We start from the raw sequence: 19,438 nt of genomic DNA on the forward strand, positions 1-19,438 counted from the left end.
GTGTTATATGGACTCCGATGCTACCGTGCCACCCCTTACCCTCTAAAACATTCCTGTCCATGAACCTGTCCAAGTGCCTTTTAAATGCTCTAGTTATCCTCATGTGCACTTCTTCCTAGCAGCTTCATAATCCCACCAAACTTTAGATAAAAAAACCTATCCATCAGGTCCCCCTGTCATCTTAGACTTATGCCCTCTGCTTTTAGACTGCCCTACACTGGGGCCAAAAACTGACCGTCTGCGTTATCTATACCCTTCACATGTTATGTTTCACTACAGGTACCTGTGGTGCTCTGCGCACCTGGCCGACAGACTTGAGCAGAGCACAACACAGCGGTTGTGTACAAGAAGGGCCAGAGTTGCCTCTACTTTCTGAGGAGACTGAGGTACTGTAGAGTATGCAGGCCTCTCCTTCACGTGTTCTACCAGTCCGTTGTTACCGGGACAATCTTCTATGCAGTGATGTGCTGGGGCAATGGCATCAACACTGGTGATGCCAACAGGCTCAATAAACTGATTAGAAAGACTCTTATAGGAGTCAAACTGGATGCACTGGAGGCAGCAGTAGAACAGAGGACCCTACGGAAAATCCTGGCAATTCAGGGCAATGTTTCTCACCCTCTGCATGCCACCTTGCCTGAACAGAGGAGCACTTTTAGTAAGACAACGGCGCTGCTCCCAAGAGTGCTAAATGAGGTCATTCTTCCCCTCGGCCAGTAGGCTCTATAATGAGCCAACCTATAGCCAGGGAAGTGATGACCCCTACTGTTAGACTGCTGGTGACGACTTATTTTTTATTCTTTCTGCTTCTCTGCTAATATTTATATCTGTGCTCTTGTAATGCTACTGTGACACTGTAATTTCCTTTGGCATCAATAAAGTATCTATCTATCTACTTACTCTCTGGGGGAAAAGTCCCAGCCTATTGCACCTCTTCTTACAACTCCAGCCCTCCAGTCCCAATAGCATCCTTATATGTCCTTCCTGCGCTCCAGGGACTCGGACACACAATCCACACCAATGCATCCTCAAGACAACAGGATGGCAGAGCAAAGAGAGGCCCTTCAGCCCTTCTAGTCTCTTCTGCCACTCAACTAGACCATGCCTGATGCAATAGCCCTCAAGGTTACTTTCCTGTCCTTTTCCAATAGCCCATGACTCCCTAAGTGATCAGATATCCATAGACTTACTGTACAGCTGAGGTATATTACTTACTGAAGTACCCACGGACGTGGCTGTGGATCACAGCCTGATGGTGACTCTGGATGTAAAGCTGAGACCACACTTGGAGAATTGTCAGCAGTTTTGGGCTCCTTATCTAAGACAAGATGCACTGGTATTGGAGAGGGTCCAGAGGAGGTTCATAAGAATGACCCCAGGAGTGAAAGTGTTAAATATGAGGAGTGTTTGATGGCCCTGGGCCAGTATTCACTGGTTTAGAAGAATGAGGGGAAATCTCATTCAAACTTATCAAATATTGAAAGGTCTTGATAGAGTGGATATGGAGAGGATGCTTCTTATAGTGAGGGAGTCTAGGACCAGAAGGCACAACCTCAGAATTGAGAGACGTCCATTTAGAACAGAGATGAGGAGAAATTCCTTTAACCAGAGGGTGGTGAATCTGTGGAATTCATTGCCACAGACAGCTGCGGAGGCCAAGTCACTGGGTATATTTAAAGCAGAGGTTGACAGGTTCTTGATTAGTCAGTTGTAGGAAGAAAGAAGGAGAATGGGGTTGAGAGGGATAATAAATCAGCCATGATGGAATGGTGGAGTAGATGCAATGGGCCAAATGGCCTAATTCTGCTTCTATGTTGTTGGATCGTATGGATTTCAGCTGTAGTAATCCCAGTGGGAATATCTGATGATTCCCATCAGAGCTGCACGCAGAAAGTCACTACTTACCTGTGCCATCTTTAATATATTCAAAGTCCCACCCCAGAGTTCTCTGTGGCAAAGACCAGCCACCTGAGAGAAGGATTTCCCCCTCATCTCAATCTTAAAGGGGCACCCTCTTATTCTGAGGCCATTCCCTCAGGTTCTGGACTCTCCCACCCTCTAAGCATGTAACCTGTTACAATTTCTATACCTTTCAATAACATCATCTCTCATTCCTCTAAGCTCCGAGCACTGTGGATAACTTCATTCATCTCAAAATTGAACCGATTCCACAACCTGAGGACCCACTGTCAAGGACTGTAGAAGGACAGTCTAAAGCTTCCACATCCTTCCTATAATGGGGCAGCCAGAACTGAAGGTCATACTCCAAGTATATCTTCCTCTTTGTTTGTATCTTCTTTAAGCCCTTCCTTCCCACCGACTTCATCAATATGTTGCACAAATATTTGATTCTTTCTTCCAAATCCTTGGCAATTTTATGGGGTAATAGCAGAATTAGTAGTGTGATCTCTCGAGTCGGGTATGATGTTCTCCTAAGGGGTTGCCTATTGGTGGGTCCTCTGCTGACTTTAGAGGCAGATCCAGGATCCACATATTCTGGTGCAGTGTGGACAAGTGTAAGAGGTGCCGTGGTTAGCACTTGGGTCTTTAAGTTGTTCAGTCTCTCCATTTGCAGCTGTTACTTGTTCTCTGCAGCACAGCGGAGGTTGCTCCCATGCAGTGCGTCTCTCTCTTGAAGATTTCTCCAGGGGTATCTATTGAGCGCAATGTTATTAGATGTAATGCTGAATTTCTTCAGGCTGATTTTGATGTTATCTTTGAAGCGTTTCCTTTTCTCTTCACTGACTTATATAATTTATGCTCTGCATCATATGGGACTCTGCAGATGCTGGAAATCTTGAGCGCACACACAAGATGCTGGATGAACTCTGCAGAATCTGCCTGATGGAATGGATGGCTTTGTGGCAAACTTTGCAGATGATACAAAGATAGGTGGAGGTAGCTAGTGCTGAGGAAGCAATGTGATTGCTGCAGGGCTTAGACAAATTGGAACAATGGGCAAAAAATAGCTGGAATACAGTATTGGGAAATGCATGATATTGCATTTTGGTAAATGGAACAATAGTGCAGATTATTATCTAAATGGGGAGAAAATTCAAACATCAGAGGTGCTAAGGGATTTAGGAGTCCTTGTGCAAGACTCCCAGAAGGTTTTTTTACACGTTAAGAAGACAAATGCACTGCTGGCATTTATTTCAAGGAGAATATAATATAAAAGATAAGGCTGAGGCTTTATAAGACACTAGTCAGGCTGCTCTTGGAGTATTGTCAACAGTTTTGGGCCTCATATTTCAGAAAGGATGTGTTGTCATCAGAGAGAATCCAGAAGGGGTTCACAGGGATGATTCCGGGAATGAAGGGGTTAACATAAGAGGAGTGTTTCACAGCTTTGGGCTTGTACGCTCTGGAACTTAGGAGAATGTGGGGGAATTCCATTTAAACCTGCTGAATGTTGAAGGGACTAGATAAGGTGGATGTAGAGAGAATGTTTCCTATGGTGGGGGTATCCAGAACTAGAGGGCACAGACTCAGAATTGAGAGGCAACCTTTTAGAACAGAAGAGGAACTTTTTCAGCCGGAGAGTATTGTATCTGTGGAATGCTCTGCAACAGACTGCAGTGGAAGCCAGGACTGTGGGTACATTTAAGGCAGAAATTGATAGTTTCCTGATCGGTCAGGGATCAGAAGATAAGCTGAGAAGGCAGGTGTATGGGGATTAATGGAATCTGGGATCAGCCATGATGGAATGGCTAAATAGCCTAATTCTGCTCCTATGTCTTATGATCTTATATAATCTATGAACAGAAATAAAAAGTTGATTTTTGGACATGTGAACTGCATATTTCCCTCCATAAAAGCTGCTAACCTGCATTTCTCCCTGCATTTTGTACCTGTCACTCAATGTCTGTACCTACAATATTGTGCAAGCCTTCAGCAAATCTAAATAGCTAGGATTCCTTGGACCTTTGTACAATACTGTCTTTGCCAACGTGGAGCAGGGAGTGAGTTTGTAAATCTGGGGGAGTAAAGTATGTTGGGAATGATGAGAGTGGAGCACCAAGGGAGGGTTGTGGGACAGGTGGCAGAGAAGGAGTGCCAGGAACGGGGAGAGTTGTGCGGGTGTAGACACACCCGGCCCTGAGACACCAGGCAAGGTCATTTGATTCTAAACAATTGGTTTATTGATCTTGTTGGCTTCCCGCTGCCACCCTCTCCCTTCCCCTTTTCCCAACCATGATTCGCCTCTCCCTGTCTCCTTCCCACTCTCTGCCCAAAAGAGACACAGAGTAACTATAAATAGCTATAAATATGTGCCTAAGACTATTCCACAGTACTGTACATGATGTAAGACTATAAGATCTAGGAGCAGAAATATGCCATTTGGCCCATCGAGTCTGCTTGCCATTTCATCATGGCTGATCTATTTCCCTCTCAGCCCAATCTCCTGCCTTCTCCATGTGTTCCTTCATTCCCTGACTCATCAAGAGTCTATCAGCCATAAAAATACTCACTGACTTGACCTCCACAGCTGCCTTTCGGCAACAAATTCCACAGCTTCCACAACTCTGTGGTGAAATAAAGTCCTCCTCATCTCCGTTCTAAAATGATGTCCCTCTGCTTTGAGGCTGTGTCCTCTGGTTTTAGACTCTCCTACTACAGGAAGCATCCTCTCCACATCCATCCTATCAAGGCCTTTCAACATTCAATCTGATGTTGTACAGTTTAACAAGCAATTTTTTCACTGTACCTGTACTTCACCGTACTTATCCTCAGGTCAGTAAACTCCACTAGATGTAGCCGAGATTGACAATTTATCGTCCATGCTGAGGAGCAGCCTAGAGTCAACCATTGGTGAGGGTAGGTTCACATTAGCAGTTAACGTAATGCTTTACAGTACCAGCCAACGCTAACTGGGGTTCAATTCCCACCGGTAAGGAGGTTAGCGTTCTCCCCGTGACTGTGTAGATTTTCGCCACTTAGAAAGTGTCCTCCCACTTTCAAAGGGTGTACAATGTAGGGTCAGTAAGTTGTGAGCACACTATGTTGGTGCCAGAAGTGCAACAATACTTGTGCAAACTTGGACGGTATTGGTTGTTGAAGCCAACCAGTGAGCCAGATGCCTGATTATCAGGACTCTGGAGGAATCAGAGCTTTTACTGCATTCGGGAAGGCTCCTAATACAACAACAGAGCACTCGGGCTGCACACTCCATACACTCAGTGGCACATTATTACCTACACTGGTACACCTGCTTGTTAATTAAAGTATCTAATCAGCTACTCATGTGGCAGCGACCCAATGCATAAACACGCAGACATGGTCAAAAGTTTCAGGTTTTATTCAGACCAATCATCAGAATGGGGGAGAAATGTGATGTAGGTGACTTTGACTGGGGAATGATTGTTGGTGCTAGGTGCAGTGGTTTGAGTATCTCACAAACTGCTGATCTCCTGGGATTTTCACGCACGACAGTCGCTAGACTAGAGTTTATGGGAAGTGGTGTGATAACAAAACTCCAGTCATTGGCAGTTCTGTGGGCAAAAATGCCTTGATAATGACAGCTCATAGGAGGTTGGCCCGACTGGTTCAAGCTGACAGGAAGGTGACAGTAACTCAAATAAACAGGTGTTACAGCAGTAACATGCAGAACAGCACCTCTGAATGGACAACGCATTGAACCTTGAAGTGGGTGGGCTGCAGCAGCAGAAAGCCATGGACAAAGACTCAGAGGCTGCTTTATTAGGCACAGGAGTGGAACCCGGTGTCTCCACTGAGTGGATATTTACAGCTGAGAGGGCAGTGGGAATTAACTTGAGAGCGTGGACTCCTGGCAGCATAGCAGTTAGCATGGCGCTATTACTGCCCGAGGCGCGGGAGTTCAGAGTTCAATTCCGGTGCTGTCCACAAGGAGTTTGTACATTTTCTGTGTGAACAACGGGCTTTCCTCTGGATCCTCCAGTCTCCTCCCACAGTCCGAAGACATAGCGGTTGGAAGGTCATTGCAAATCATCCTCTGCTTAGTCTGGGGTTAAGTAGCCGGGTGGCTGGGTGGTGAGGCTTGTCGGTGCTACATTGTCGCATACTCATATGCTGTATCTCTACGTAATAATAATGCCAAAACAAATAAAGATGTGTGGATATACAACAACTGTGTATGTGGCAAAACACTTCAACTCACTCCACACAAGTGAGAATCAAATATTTTCAAGGACTTAATCGGGGAACGGTCTAATAATGTGGAGTGCAAAATAACAAATGAATGTGAGAATAGAGATCTGTTATTCCTTGAAGATAGAATCAATTAGGCACAATGGCTGTCATAAGAGTACAAACTATAGGATGTTCGAGTTGTACCATATCAGATGTCGGTGAGACCAAATTCAGAGTATTCTGCATTTCTGGTCACCTACCTACAAGAAAGATATCAGTAAGATTGAAAGAGTTCAAAGACAGTTTTACAAGGATGATGCTGGGAGTTACTGGGAAAGTTTGAACAAGTTAGAACTTTATTCCCACAACAGTGGAGAAGAGGAGAGATTTGATAGGTGTATACAAAATTATGAAGGGCACAGAGAGGGTAAATGCAAGAAAGCTTTTTCCACTGATGTTGAGTGTGACTAGAAGTAGAGGTCCTAGGTTAAGGGTGGAAGTTGAAATATTTAAGGGGAACCTAGGGAAACTTCTTCATTCAGAGGATGGTGTGAGTGTGGAATGAGCTGCCAGTGGAAGTGGTGGATATAGGTTTGATTTCAACATTTAAGGTAAGTTTGGATAAGTACATGATGGGAGAGGTATGGGGGGCTATCATCCAAGTATGAGTCAATGAGACTCAGTAGAATATCAGTGCTGAACGTAGATGGGCCAAAGGGCCTGTTTATTTGCTCTAGTCACAGTGTTTTATGATTCTATAAACAAATACTGAGTTAGGCCAAGAAACAGAATTTCTCAGGGAAATGCTGAGCGGACAGAGGGAGGTGGAGAAGTTTAGGAAAGGAGGCTCCAGAGGTCAGGTTTGTGGTTGAGAGATCTTTGGAGGAACTGGAAGCAGGAAGATGTCTGGATCATGGAGTGATACAGGAAATTGTGTGCACAGGAATGCAGGAAGCTGCAGAGAAGAGGTATCAGCTCAATATATCCACACCTCATCTTCAGGAGTGTTGCCTCAAGAATGCAACATCCGTCACGGGGCCAAAGTTCAAAGTTCAATTGATCAATTTGCTATCAGAGAATGTATATAGTATACAACCGGAAATCCTTAACAGACAAAGTAAGTTTATTATCAAAGTACATATATGTCACCATATACCACCCCGAGATCTGTTTTCTTGCAGGCATACTCAGTAAATACAAGAATCATAATGGAATCAATGAAAGAATGCACCCAAAGTGACAGCCATGCCATCTTCTCATCTTTCCTCAGCTATTATTGGGCAAGAGGTACATAAAACAGAACATTGAACATTACAGCATAGTACAGGCCCTTCAACGCCCACGTTGTGCCAACCCTTTAACCTACTCCAAGAGCAATCTATCCTTTCCCTCCCATATATCTCTACCTTTCTATTTAATTCAACATCTCTTAAATGTCCCCAGCATGTCTGCTTCTACCAACAACTACCCCACATCAATAGACAATAGACAGTAGGTGCAGGAGTAGGCCATTTGGCCCTTCTAGCCAGCACCGCCATTCACTGTGATCATGGCTGATCATACACAATCAGTACCCCGTTCCTGCCCTCTCCCCATATCCCTTGACCCGGCTATCTATAAGAGCTCTATCTAACTCTCTCTTGAATGCATCCAGAGACTTGGCCTCCACTGCCTTCTGGGGCAGAGCATTCCACATATCCACCACTCTCTGGGTGAAAAAGTTTTTCCGCATCTCAGTTCTAAATAGCCTGCCCCTTATTCTTAAACTGTGGCCTCTAGTTCTGGACTCACCCATCAGCGGGAACATGCCTCCTGCCTCCAGCATGTCCAATCCCTTAATAATCTTATATGTCTCAATCAGATCCCCTCTCATCCTTCTAAATTCCAGTGTATACAAGCCCAGTCGCTCCAATCTTTCAACATATGACAGTCCCGCCATTCCGGGAATTAACTTTGTGAACCTACGCTGCACTCCCTCAATAGCAAGAATGTCCTTCCTCAAATTTGGAGACCAAAACTGCGCACAATACTCCAGGTGGGGTTTCACCACGGCCCTGTACAGCTGCAGAAGGACCTCTTTACTCCTATACTCAATTCCTCTTCTTATAAAAGCCAGCATGCCATTAGCTTTCTTCACTGCCTGCTGTACCTGCATGCTTGCTTTCATTAACTGATGTACAAGAACACCTAGATCTCGTTGTACTTCCCCTTTTCCTAACTTGACTCCATTTAGATAGTAATCTGCCTTCCTGTTCTTGCCACCAAAGTGGATAACCTCACATTTATCCACATTAAACTGCATCTGCCATGCATCTGCCCACTCACCCAACCTGTCCAAGTCACCCTGCATTCTCATAACATCCTCCTGACACTTCACACTGCCATCCAGCTTTGTGTCATCGGCAAATTTGCTAATGTTACTTTTAATCCCTTCATCTAAATCATTAATGTATATTGTAAACAGCTGCGGTCCCAGCACCAAACCTTGCAGTACCCCACTGGTCACAGCCTGCCATTCTGAAAGGGACCCGTTAATCACTACTCTTTGTTTCCTGTCAGCCAGCCAATTTTCAATCCACGTCAGTACTCTGCCCCCAATACCATGTGCCCTAATTTTGCCCACTAATCTCCTATGTGGGACTTTATCAAAAGCTTTCTGGAAGTCCAGGAACACTACATCCACTGGCTCTCCCTTGTCCATTTTCATAGTTACGTCCTCAAAAAACTCCAGAAGATTAGTCAAGCATGATTTTCCCTTCATAAATCCATGCTGACTCGGACTGATCCTTCTACCGCTATCCAAATGTGTCGTAATTTCCTCTTTTATAATTGACTCCAGCATCTTTCCCACCACTGATGTCAGGCTAACCGGTCTATAATTCCCTGTTTTCTCTCTCCCTCCTTTCTTGAAAAGTGGGACAACATTAGCCACCCTCCAATCAGCAGGAACTGTTCCTGAATCTATAGAACATCCAATCAGCAGGAACTGTTCCTGAATCTATATCCCCACAGCGCTTACCACTCTGTGTAAAAATCTATTGCTGACATCCCCCACCCCCCCATACTTTCCTCCAATCACCTTAAATATTCAGTATTCCCTCTCGTATTAGCCACTACCACCTGGGAAAAAAGGCGCTTGCTGTCCACTCTCTCTATGCATCTTACCCCTCTGTCAAATCATTTCTCTCCAAAGAGAAAACGCATAGCTCATTCAAACTTTCCTCACAAGAGTAACTCACACAAAATGCTGGAGGAACTCAGAGAGTCAGGCAGCATCTATGGAGAGGAACAAACAGTGGACATTTTGGTCTTTACACACAAGGCACGCTCTCTAATCCAGGCACGATTCCTGCAGATCTCCTCCGCACCCTCTCTAAAGCTTCAGTACAGTACAGTACAGTCCCACACCACCTGATTCAACAACAACAACATCCATTTAAACACTCTGTTCTTGAACCAACCTGCACAGCCCTCGGTACAGCAATGCTATGACCACTTTGCACTACGATGACGTCTGCCTTTATTTTGATTCTAATTGTGTCTTTCTGGTACAACTCTTGATGAGACCCTTCGTGGATTGGGTCAACTATGGACATTACATCCTAGATGTCTACGTGATGCCGAAGCCAGTGTGCAAGCCAGGGGAGTTACGACACGGAGGGCAAACTGTTGCCCACGCAGCAGGTTCCTCCTCTCCACGCAGCTGATGAATCTAAAGAAACGCAGAGACCGATACAGTTTGGCACCAGTGGCATGGCAGGACATGCCAGTCAGCGATTAACTCCACTTAGGGACTCCAACTCGGGGTTTGCTCCAAATGCCTTCCCCGTGAGTGGATAAGGGCACAAGGTCAAAGTTCAAAGCAAAGTCAATTTATTATCAAAGTACGTACTGTATGTGTTGCCACATACAACCCAGAGCTCAGAGTTTTCCTTCTGCTGGATGATTTACCAACCACAGCTGATGAGCCCCATCTGCCTGAAGCAACTGATCTTAAAGCACTGGTAAGCCACCTCTGCCCCTTCCGCTGTCAGTAGAAACAGTTCTGCTGTGCTTAGTACCTACGCCACATGTGAAGGCCAGGAACTGGATTCGGTTGTCAGAGGCTATCTGACATGCACACTATTGGGAGCATTTAATGGGTAGTGGGAGTTTATCCCCCATCCCTCCCCAGGCTATGACAGCCTTAAGGAACAATTCTTGTATAACTACATATGTTAGTAATAATAGTGACATGTGTCAGTGATTATAAATCTGTTTCTGAATTCAGATTCTATTTATGTTAATTTATGTTTTTCTTCTGAATACGTTGTCACTAATGCTCAGTGCCTGGAATACTTCTGCAAATAATTGTTCTACTTGTCATGTGTGAAGTGTGGATACAGCCCAGTCTGTCACAGACAAAGGCCTCACTATCATTCGGCATAAAGCAGGGTCCATCATCAAGGACCAGGACCACCCCACCACCACCTTCTAGGCCAGGATCTCTGCTCACTACTACCATGGGGGAGGAGGTACCGAAGCCCCACACCACCAGGTTCAGGAACATTTATTAACCTTTAAACATCAGGCTCCTGAACCAGGGTGAAACACTTCACTCATCACACCGAGCTGATTCAACAACCTACAGACTCACGTTCAAGGTCTCTGCAAACTCGTGTTCTCAGTTTGTGTTTATCTCCACAATCTGCCTCCTTCTGCAGATGCTGGAAATCCGAGCAACACGCACAAAGTGCTGGAGGAACTCAGCAGGCCAGGCAGCGTCTATGGGAAGAAGGCACCTCGGCCCAAAACTTCGACTACTGCACCTCTGTCCCCAGACGCTGCCTGGCCGGCTGAGTTCCTCCAGCATTTTGCGTGTGTTGCTTCTGCACATTGATTGTCTGTCAGCTTTTGTTTACGTGTAGTTTTTCATAAATTCTATTACATTTCTTTACTTTCCTGTAAATGTCTGCAAGAAAATTTATATCAGGGTAGTACATGATGACGTATACATACTTTGAAAATAAATATACCTTGACTTTATTAAATTGACGGTTTTCTTGTGAAATCTGCTTATCTGGTGCAATGTGCCTGTGATGCTGCTGCAAGTAAGCTTTTATCTGCACCTGTACTTGCGCGGGACAATAAATTTGATCGATGGTGAAGTAACGGTAATATCTTTCCGAGTTGGGGTGCTCTCCTGTTCGCGCTGCCTTCATTCGCCTTGGTGGTCAGGTTGGCCAGTAAACTCAATAATAATTAGCGAGTGGCGAGCGAAGGGTTAGGAGGCAGGCGGGAGTTAAATGGGAGGGTGGGTGTGAGGACAAGCAGGGGTGTACTCACTGGCCACACGAGCGCTGAGACGGTAAGAGACGCCATCCGTCTTGGCCCCGGTGCCCTCTCCGATCCGGGGCAGCTGCAGGTCAACTGGCGGAGCGCTGGGCACAGGGCGACGAGAGGCAGAGCCCCGGCGGAGGCTGGTGCTGCTCACACTGGCGCCCGCAGCTCAGCTGCAACTCCCTCCGGCTGCAGATCCCTGCCTGACGGCTGGCTGGCTGGCTGACTGCGGTCTGTCTCCCACACGGACTGCGGCTGCCTTAATGACCCGCGCAGGGCCGGTCAGGGCTCGAAGAATACCAGCATCCCCACCCCAATCTCTCCGGAGAACTGAGCAACTCCGCAGAACCCGAACTGTACTCAGAAGTGTATACACCCCCCCCCCCACCCCAGTCACTTATTCAGTGACCCACCCCCACCACATCAGTGTCGGAGGGGGAGCGACTGGCCCCCCGATGCACCGTGCCTTGGCACCAGTGCGCCAACCATTAGAGGGCAGATTACTACCGAACCTGGCTCCTCCTCCCCTCGCTCCCTGCAGGGGGTTCGATGCAGCACTCACCTACCTCCCTCTACGCCCTCAATCACATTCCAGCTTGTACTCCTCACCCTCCCCACGTCTTATTCTGGCTTCTTCCCCTTCCTTTCCAGTCCAGCCCAAATCGTGGGCTGTTTATTCCTCTGACTTGAGTTCCTCCAGCATTTTGTGTGTGATGCAGAACATACAACTTGTACCTAATAAACTGCCCCCTGAGCGTACGGGTGTGGCTTTTTGCTGCTGTAGCCCACTCACTTCACGGTTTGGTGTGTTGCACACATTGTGGCAAGTCATGTGTGGCTACTCGAGTGACGGCCGCCTTCCCTTCAGCTTGAACAGGACTAGCCATTCTCCCCCAAACTCTCTCATTAAGAAGACATAATCGCCCAAAGAACTGTTGCTCTTGATTTTTTTTTTAGCACCATTCTCTGGAACCACTCCGGACTGTTGTGCATGAAAACCTCAGGTTCGGTAGCTTCTGAGATACTCAAACCACTCCATCTGGCACCGACAATCGTTCCACGGTCACTTAGATCACATTTCCTCACAAATCTGGTGTTTGGTCTGAACAACAATTGTGTCCTCAACTCCCTGTGTTTTTGCAGTCACATGCAAAGCAACTGTCACACCAAGATGTTATGCATCCGGACAGATTGCTTCCTATGATAAAAATCGATGAGGGTCATTAGGGGCAAGTTGAATTTCCTTTGCCCCCAAAGTAAGTAAAGGTACTGCCGAGCTGGTTTGACCATGCCTTCTACATTGTTGGACCGTGTCGGTCCATAACTGATGTTCACTCCTAGGAACTTGAAGCTCTCAACCGTCTCGACTTCATGTAAACAGGAGCATACTCATCATTCCCTTCCTGAAGTCAATGATCAGCTCTTACCACAAGACTGTGTGCTTAGTCCCCTGCTCTACTCGCTTTACATCTTTGCGTGACTCTGTGGCTAAACACAGCTCCGAGGCCACATTGCAGTTTGCAGATGACCCCACTGCCGTGGGCTGAATCAAAGGTGGTGAACAGCCAGCATATACGAGGATGACTGAAAATCTGTCTGAGTGGTGCCACGACAGCAATCTCTCTCTCTCTCTCTCTCAATATCAGCAAAAGCAAAGAGCTGATCATTGAATGCCAGATGAGGAAACCAGATTTCCATGAGCCAGTCCTCATCAGGGAGTTAGGAGTGGGAGGGTCAGGAACTTTAAATTCCCCAGTGTTATAATTTCAGAGGATCTGTCCTGGGCCCAGCACGTGACTGCCAATACAAAGGAAGTACAATAGTGTCCATATTTTCTCAGAAGTTTGTGAAGATTTGGCATGTCATCTAAAGCCTTGATAAACTTCTATGGATGCATAGTTGGACTATACAGACTGGTTGCATCATGGCCTGATATGAAAACACCAATTCCCCTGAAGGGAAAATCTTACAAAAAGTTGTGGGTACAGGCCAATCAATCACAGGCATAGCCCTCCACACCACTGAGCGCATCTACGAGGTGTACTGTTACAGGAGAGCAGCAGGGAGCCCCAACGTCCAGGCCATGCTTTCTCGCTGCTGCCATCAGCAAGAAGGTACAGGAGCCCCAGATCCCACACCACCATTTTCAGGAACAGTTATTACTGCTGAACTGTAAGGCTCTTGAACAAGAGGAGATAAATTCACGCACCCCAATGCTGAACTGATTCCACAAGCTATGGACTCACTTTCAAGGACTCCACAACTCATGTTCATGATATTTATTGTTTTTTTTTTTCATTTTTGTATTTGCACAGTTTGTTGTCTTTTGCACATTGGTTATTTATCCATCTTTTTTATGTATAAGTTTCCTCCACCGCCTCCCCCACATCACCATTTCCCACCCCCTTGTCTCTCTCTCATGTTATGTCCCAGCCCGCCCATCGGCTCCCTCTGCTGCTCCTCCCCCTCACTTTCTTCTTTCTTCCATGAGCTTCTGTCTCTTTCACCAATCAACTACCCAGCTCTTTGCTCCATCCCTCCCCCTCCAGGTTTCACCTATCACCTAGTGGTTCTCTCCCCTCTCCCACATTACAAATCTGCTCCTCAGCTGTTTTCTCCAGTCCTGCCAAAGGGTTTCGGCCCAAAACGTCGACTGTACTTTTTTCCATAGGGTGCTGCCTGGCCCGCTAAGTTCCTCCAGCATTTTGTGTGTGTTGCTCGGATTTCCAGCATCTCCAGATTTTCTTTTGTTTCTGTTTTGTTGATTTTGTTGTGTTTCTTTGCAATTGCTGTGAATGCCCACAAGAAAATAAATTTCAGGGCAGTATATGGTGACATATATGTACTTTGATAATAAATTTACTTTGTTTATGGAGTGATCTGATTGGTTGGCACACTAAACAAAAGCTTTTCACTATATCTCAGTACAAGTATTAATAATACCAAACCAATGAAGGTCCCACCCTCTTTCTCATCAATTATGTCCACCTCTGACTTAAAAATCTGCTAGAGAGAGTTCCCAAAGGATCACCAACAACCAAGAGAAAATATGCCTGATTACTGTGGCAGGGTGGCACAGTGGGTAGAGACGTTGCTTCTTACTGCTTTGATCCTGACCTTTGATGCTGTCTGTGTGGAGTCTGCAGGTTCTCCCCATAACCGTAAGGGTTTCCTGACTGTTTATAAAGGGGAGCTCCTTCAATTCTGACCTGTCACAGGAATAGATTTAGAGGAAAGCGACCTGGGTTCTATTCCCGCTGCCATCTGTAAGGTGTTTGTACATTCTCTCTGTGATCCCATGGGTTTCTTCCAAATGCACCAGTTTCCTCCCACATTCCAAAGACGTGCAGGTTAGTAGAATCACAAACAAGAGAAAATCTGCAGATACTGGAAATCCAAGTCAACCCAGCAGGTCAGGCAGCATCCATGGAAATGAATAAACAATTGATGTTTCAAGCTGAGACCCTTCATCAGGATTTCCAGTATTTTGTGTGTGTTATACGGGTTAGCAAATTAATTAGTCAGAAGGGTGTAACTGGGCAGTGTGGGCACATTGCACTGGAAGGCCTGTACTGTATCTCTAACTAAAAATGAGTGTGGGAGAAAGAGCCCTCCATACTGTCCCATCGCACTATACCAGAGCACGGGGTTAGATGCTGAGTTAATCTCCTTCTATCCTGTCCCATCACACACTCAGAGAATGAGGTCAAATTTTGAGGAAATGTCCCTCGACACTGTCCCACCTCACACCCCTGGAGCAGGGGTTTGATATTGAGCGATATCCCTCTACGATCTCCCATCTCATGGTCTCAGAGAATGGGATTAAATATTGAGGAAGGATCCCATCAAAACATCTCAGAGCATTGTTTCTGATATTGAAGAAATCTCCCTCTACACAGGCTTGTCATACAATCCCAGAGCATGGGTACAAAACTGAGGAAGCTTCCTTCTACACTGTCACAACCTTCCCTCTTCAATGTCTCATTACCCACTCCATGAAATGCCTCTAATCCAATGCTGCTATCCTTTAGGTCTTGATTCCTCCCCTCAATTCATCCAGCACCCCTGTTACCTGGCCATTTTGCTCCCATCCCATTGGCTTCTGCTGCTCCAGTTGAATTTGGACCGTGGTCGGCAGTGAGCTGGTATCCTGCACTGTACGTTGCATGCTGCAGATCCCAGTGCATAAACAATAGACTCAATGGATCTCTTGTGAGTCGCTGTTATTAAATATTTGGCTTGCAATGCTGTGGTATATGTCTGTGCGTCAGCTGTGGTTTACAGGGTAAAATATACACAGGGCTCCTGCCAAAACTCTGTTTCCATGGAGCCTGGCAGGTCTCCAGCACTCATGTCTGCCTTCACCCATCACTCCCGAAAGCAGGCAGGCCATTCAGCCTCTTTAGGCCTGCTAGACCTTGGCTCAACCCCATCGACCTACTGCATTTTTTCACAGATGCACTACAGAAAGCATCCCACCCAGGTGCATCAAGGCTTGGTATGACAACTAACTTTTGACCTCTAGATACTGCAGTGAGCTGTGGGCGCAGTCAGCGCGTCACAAAAACAAGCTCCCCCACCCCCTCCAATGGACTCTGTTTATATTTCTCGCTGCCACTGTAAAACAGCCAACATATCGCAGTCCCCATCCCCCAGGCAGAAGGTACATTAGCCTGAAAGCACGTAACACCGGGCTCAAAGGCAGCTTTTATCTTCTTACAAGTTTCTTGAACAGACATCTTTTACAATAAAAATGAATTATTATTCTGTCAATCTACCTCGCTATGGCCATGCACCTTATTGTCAGCCTGCAATGCACTCTCTATGCAACTACAACAATCTATTCTGCGTTCTGTTATTGCTTTTCACTTTGTACTACCTCAATGGACTGATGCGATGAAGTGATCTGTGTGGATGGCATGCATGAGAAGTTTTTCAGGCACAAACTGCCGGAGGAACTCAGCAGATCAAGCAGCTTCTATGAATGGGAAGAAACAGTTGAGAATTCTGGCCAAAATGCTTCATTGGGACTGGAAAGGAAGGGGGCAGAAGGCAGAATAGAATATAGAACATAGAACATAGTACCCCACATTACAGGCCCTTTGGCCCACAATGTTGTGCTGACCCTCAAACCCTGCCTCCCATATAACCCCTCACCTTAAATTCCTCCATATACCTGTCTAGTAGTCTCTTAAACTTCACTAGTGTATCTGCCTCCACCACTGACTCAGGCAGTGCATTCCACGCACCAACCACTCTCTGAGTGAAAAACCTTCCTCTAATATCCCCCTTGAACTTCCCTCCCCTTACCTTAAAGCCATGTCCTCTTGTACTGAGCAGTGGTGCCCTGGGGAAGGGCACTGGCTGTCCACTCTGTCTATTCCTCTTAATATCTTGTATACCTCTATCATGTCTCCTCTCATCCTCCTTCTCTCCAAAGAGTAAAGCCCTAGCTCCCTTAATCTCTGATCATAATCCATACTCTCTAAACCAGGCAGCATCCTGGTAAATCTCCTCTGTACCCTTTCCAATGCTTCCACATCCTTCCTATACTGAGGCGACCAGAACTGGACACAGTACTCCAAGTGTGGCCTAACTAGAGTTTTATAGAGCTGCATCATTACATCGCGTCTCTTAAACTCTATCCCTCGACTTATGAAAGTTAACACCCCATAAGCTTTCTTAACTATCCTATCTACCTGTGAGGCAACTTTCAGGGATCTGTGGACATGTACCCCCAGATCCCTCTGCTCCTCCACACTACCAAGTATCCTGCCATTTACTTTGTACTTGCCTTGGAGTTTGTCCTTCCAAAGTGTACCACCTCACACTTCTCTGGGTTGAACTCCATCTGCCACTTCTCAGCCCACTTCTGCATCCTATCAATGTCTCTCTGCAATCTTCGACAATCCTCTACATTATCTACAACACCACCAACCTGTGTGTCATCTGCAAACTTGCCAACCCACCCTTCTATCTCCACATCCAGGTCGCTAATAAAAATCACAAAAAGTAGAGGTCCCAGAACAGATCCTTGTGGGACACCACTTGTCACAACCCTCTAATCTGAATGTACTCCTTCCACCACAACCCTCTGCCTTCTGCAAGCAAGCCAATTCTGAATCCACCTGGCCAAACTTCCCTGGATCCCATGCCTTCTGACTTTCTGAATAAGCCTACCGTGTAGAATCTTGTCAAATGCCTTACTAAAATCCATGTAAATCACATCCACTGCACTACCCTCATCTATATGCCTGGTCACCTCCTCAAAGAACTCTATCAGGCTTGTTAGACACGATCTGCCCTTCACAAAGCCATGCTGACTGTCCCTGATCAGACCATGATTCTCTAAACGCCCATAGATCCTATCTCTAAGAATCTTTTCCAACAGCTTTCCCACCACAGACGTGAGGCTCACTGGTCTTTAATTACCCGGACTATCCCTACTACCTTTTTTGAACAAGGGGACAACATTCGCCTCCCTCTAATCCTCCGGAATAAGAAGGTGGGTGTAGGGCAGGGGTACAAAATGCCTGCTGATAGCTGAAACCAGGTGATGGGGAAAGTAGAAGAGGAAAGAAGAATCTGATAGGAGAGTAGACAATGCGAGAAAGGGAAGGAGGAGGGGCACCAGAGGGAGGTGGTGAGCAGGTGAGGAAAAGGGGTAAGGAGGGGGGCTCAGAATGGAGAATGGAGAGAAGAGAAAGTTGTAGACGGGGGAGAAATCACTGGAAGTTAGAGAAAGAAACATTTCCGCAATCAGGCTGGAGGCTACCCGGTGTTGCTCCTCTGACCTGCGTGTGGCCTCCAGCATCTGCAGAATCACTTGTGTTTAGTTTTTTTTCTGTAATCTGGACACGTTACAATTATAAACCAACATTAGCTATCTTCAACTTTACCCTCCTTCCCTGCTTCATTTCCCTCTCTCTCTCTGTCTGCCTCCCTCCATCTATCACCCAATGATCCCCTTTAAATCTTTCCCCTCGCACGTTAAACCTATGCTGTCTAGTTTTTAATTACTGATCCTTGCAAAAGGCCTAAAGTCGTGGCTTTATACCATCAGTCCTCAATCTCCTACATTCCACTAATGAAATTTTATCCTGCCCAACCTGTCCTTCCAACTCAGTCCTGGCAATATTCCAATAAACAATCGGTGCACTCGTTCCAGCTTAATGACATCTTTCCTATTATAGCAGAACTAAAAGTGTACACAATACTCTAAGTGCAGCCTCACTAATGTCTTTTATAACTGCACATAATGTCTTATACATTTCCTACTCAAGGCCATGACAGAAGGCGGCCAGCTTGCCAAATGCCTTTTTCATCACCCTTTCTATTGTGTTACCAATTTCACGGAACTGTGTATTTGTACTCCAATGTCTGTTTGTTCTACGACACTCTCCAGGGCTGTGCTGTTTACTGAGTAAGTCTTATCCTGGTTTGGCTTCCCAAAGAATAACTTTATTTGTCACACATACATCAAAATATTGAATAATACAGTGAAATACATCATCAGCAAGCAACACAGTCCGAGGATGTGCTGGGGGGGCAGCCTGAAAACATCGCCATGCTCCAACGTAGCATGCCCACAGCTTACTAGTGCTGTCATGGAATGTGGGAGGAAGCTGGAGCACCCAGAGAAAAGGGAGTTGTGGAGAGAGCATACAAAGTCCTTACAGAGAGCGGCCGAACTGAATCTTGATTGCTGGCTCAGTGACAGCATTATGCTAACTACTATTTTACTGTGCATGAAGTGCAAAACCTCGCACTTATCTGGATTAAACACCACTTACCCAGCTGGTTAAGGTCCCTCTATAAATCTTGATAACCATCTTCACTGTCAACAACACAACCGATTTTCCTGTCAGCTGCAAACGTACGTTCTCATCTGGATCAGTAATATAAGCAGAGTTGTGTTCGGCTCCCACTACCTAAAAGTGCTCCTCAAGGCATACGCCTCAAATAGCCTCTGACAACCAAGTCCAACTCCTGGCCTTCTCGTGTGGCT

At 46.0% G+C, this 19,438-nt stretch overlaps 1 protein-coding gene across 5 annotated transcripts in view; it reads right to left on the reverse strand.

Moving 5' to 3' along the window:
* The window catches only part of LOC140719646 (regulator of G-protein signaling 3-like), a 131,894-nt gene that overhangs the window by 85,204 nt on the left and 27,252 nt on the right, over positions 1–19,438 (reverse strand). Inside the window, exon 1 of one of the 5 annotated variants that reach the window (XM_073034423.1) lies at positions 15,503–15,597. The exons of 1 other annotated variant lie outside the window; for it this stretch is intronic. In XM_073034423.1, the coding sequence (XP_072890524.1) occupies positions 15,503–15,526 (24 nt within the window). In that variant the 5' untranslated portion in view covers positions 15,527–15,597. Of the gene's footprint in view, positions 1–11,436; positions 11,812–11,992; positions 12,012–15,502; positions 15,598–19,223; positions 19,312–19,438 lie in introns of those variants that run through there. 3 more of the 5 variants (XM_073034405.1, XM_073034432.1, XM_073034413.1) reach the window with 3 other exon arrangements.

Source organism: Hemitrygon akajei, chromosome 2 (assembly GCF_048418815.1).
Source record: "Hemitrygon akajei chromosome 2, sHemAka1.3, whole genome shotgun sequence".
In the NCBI taxonomy this organism is placed as follows: Eukaryota; Metazoa; Chordata; class Chondrichthyes; order Myliobatiformes; family Dasyatidae; genus Hemitrygon; species Hemitrygon akajei.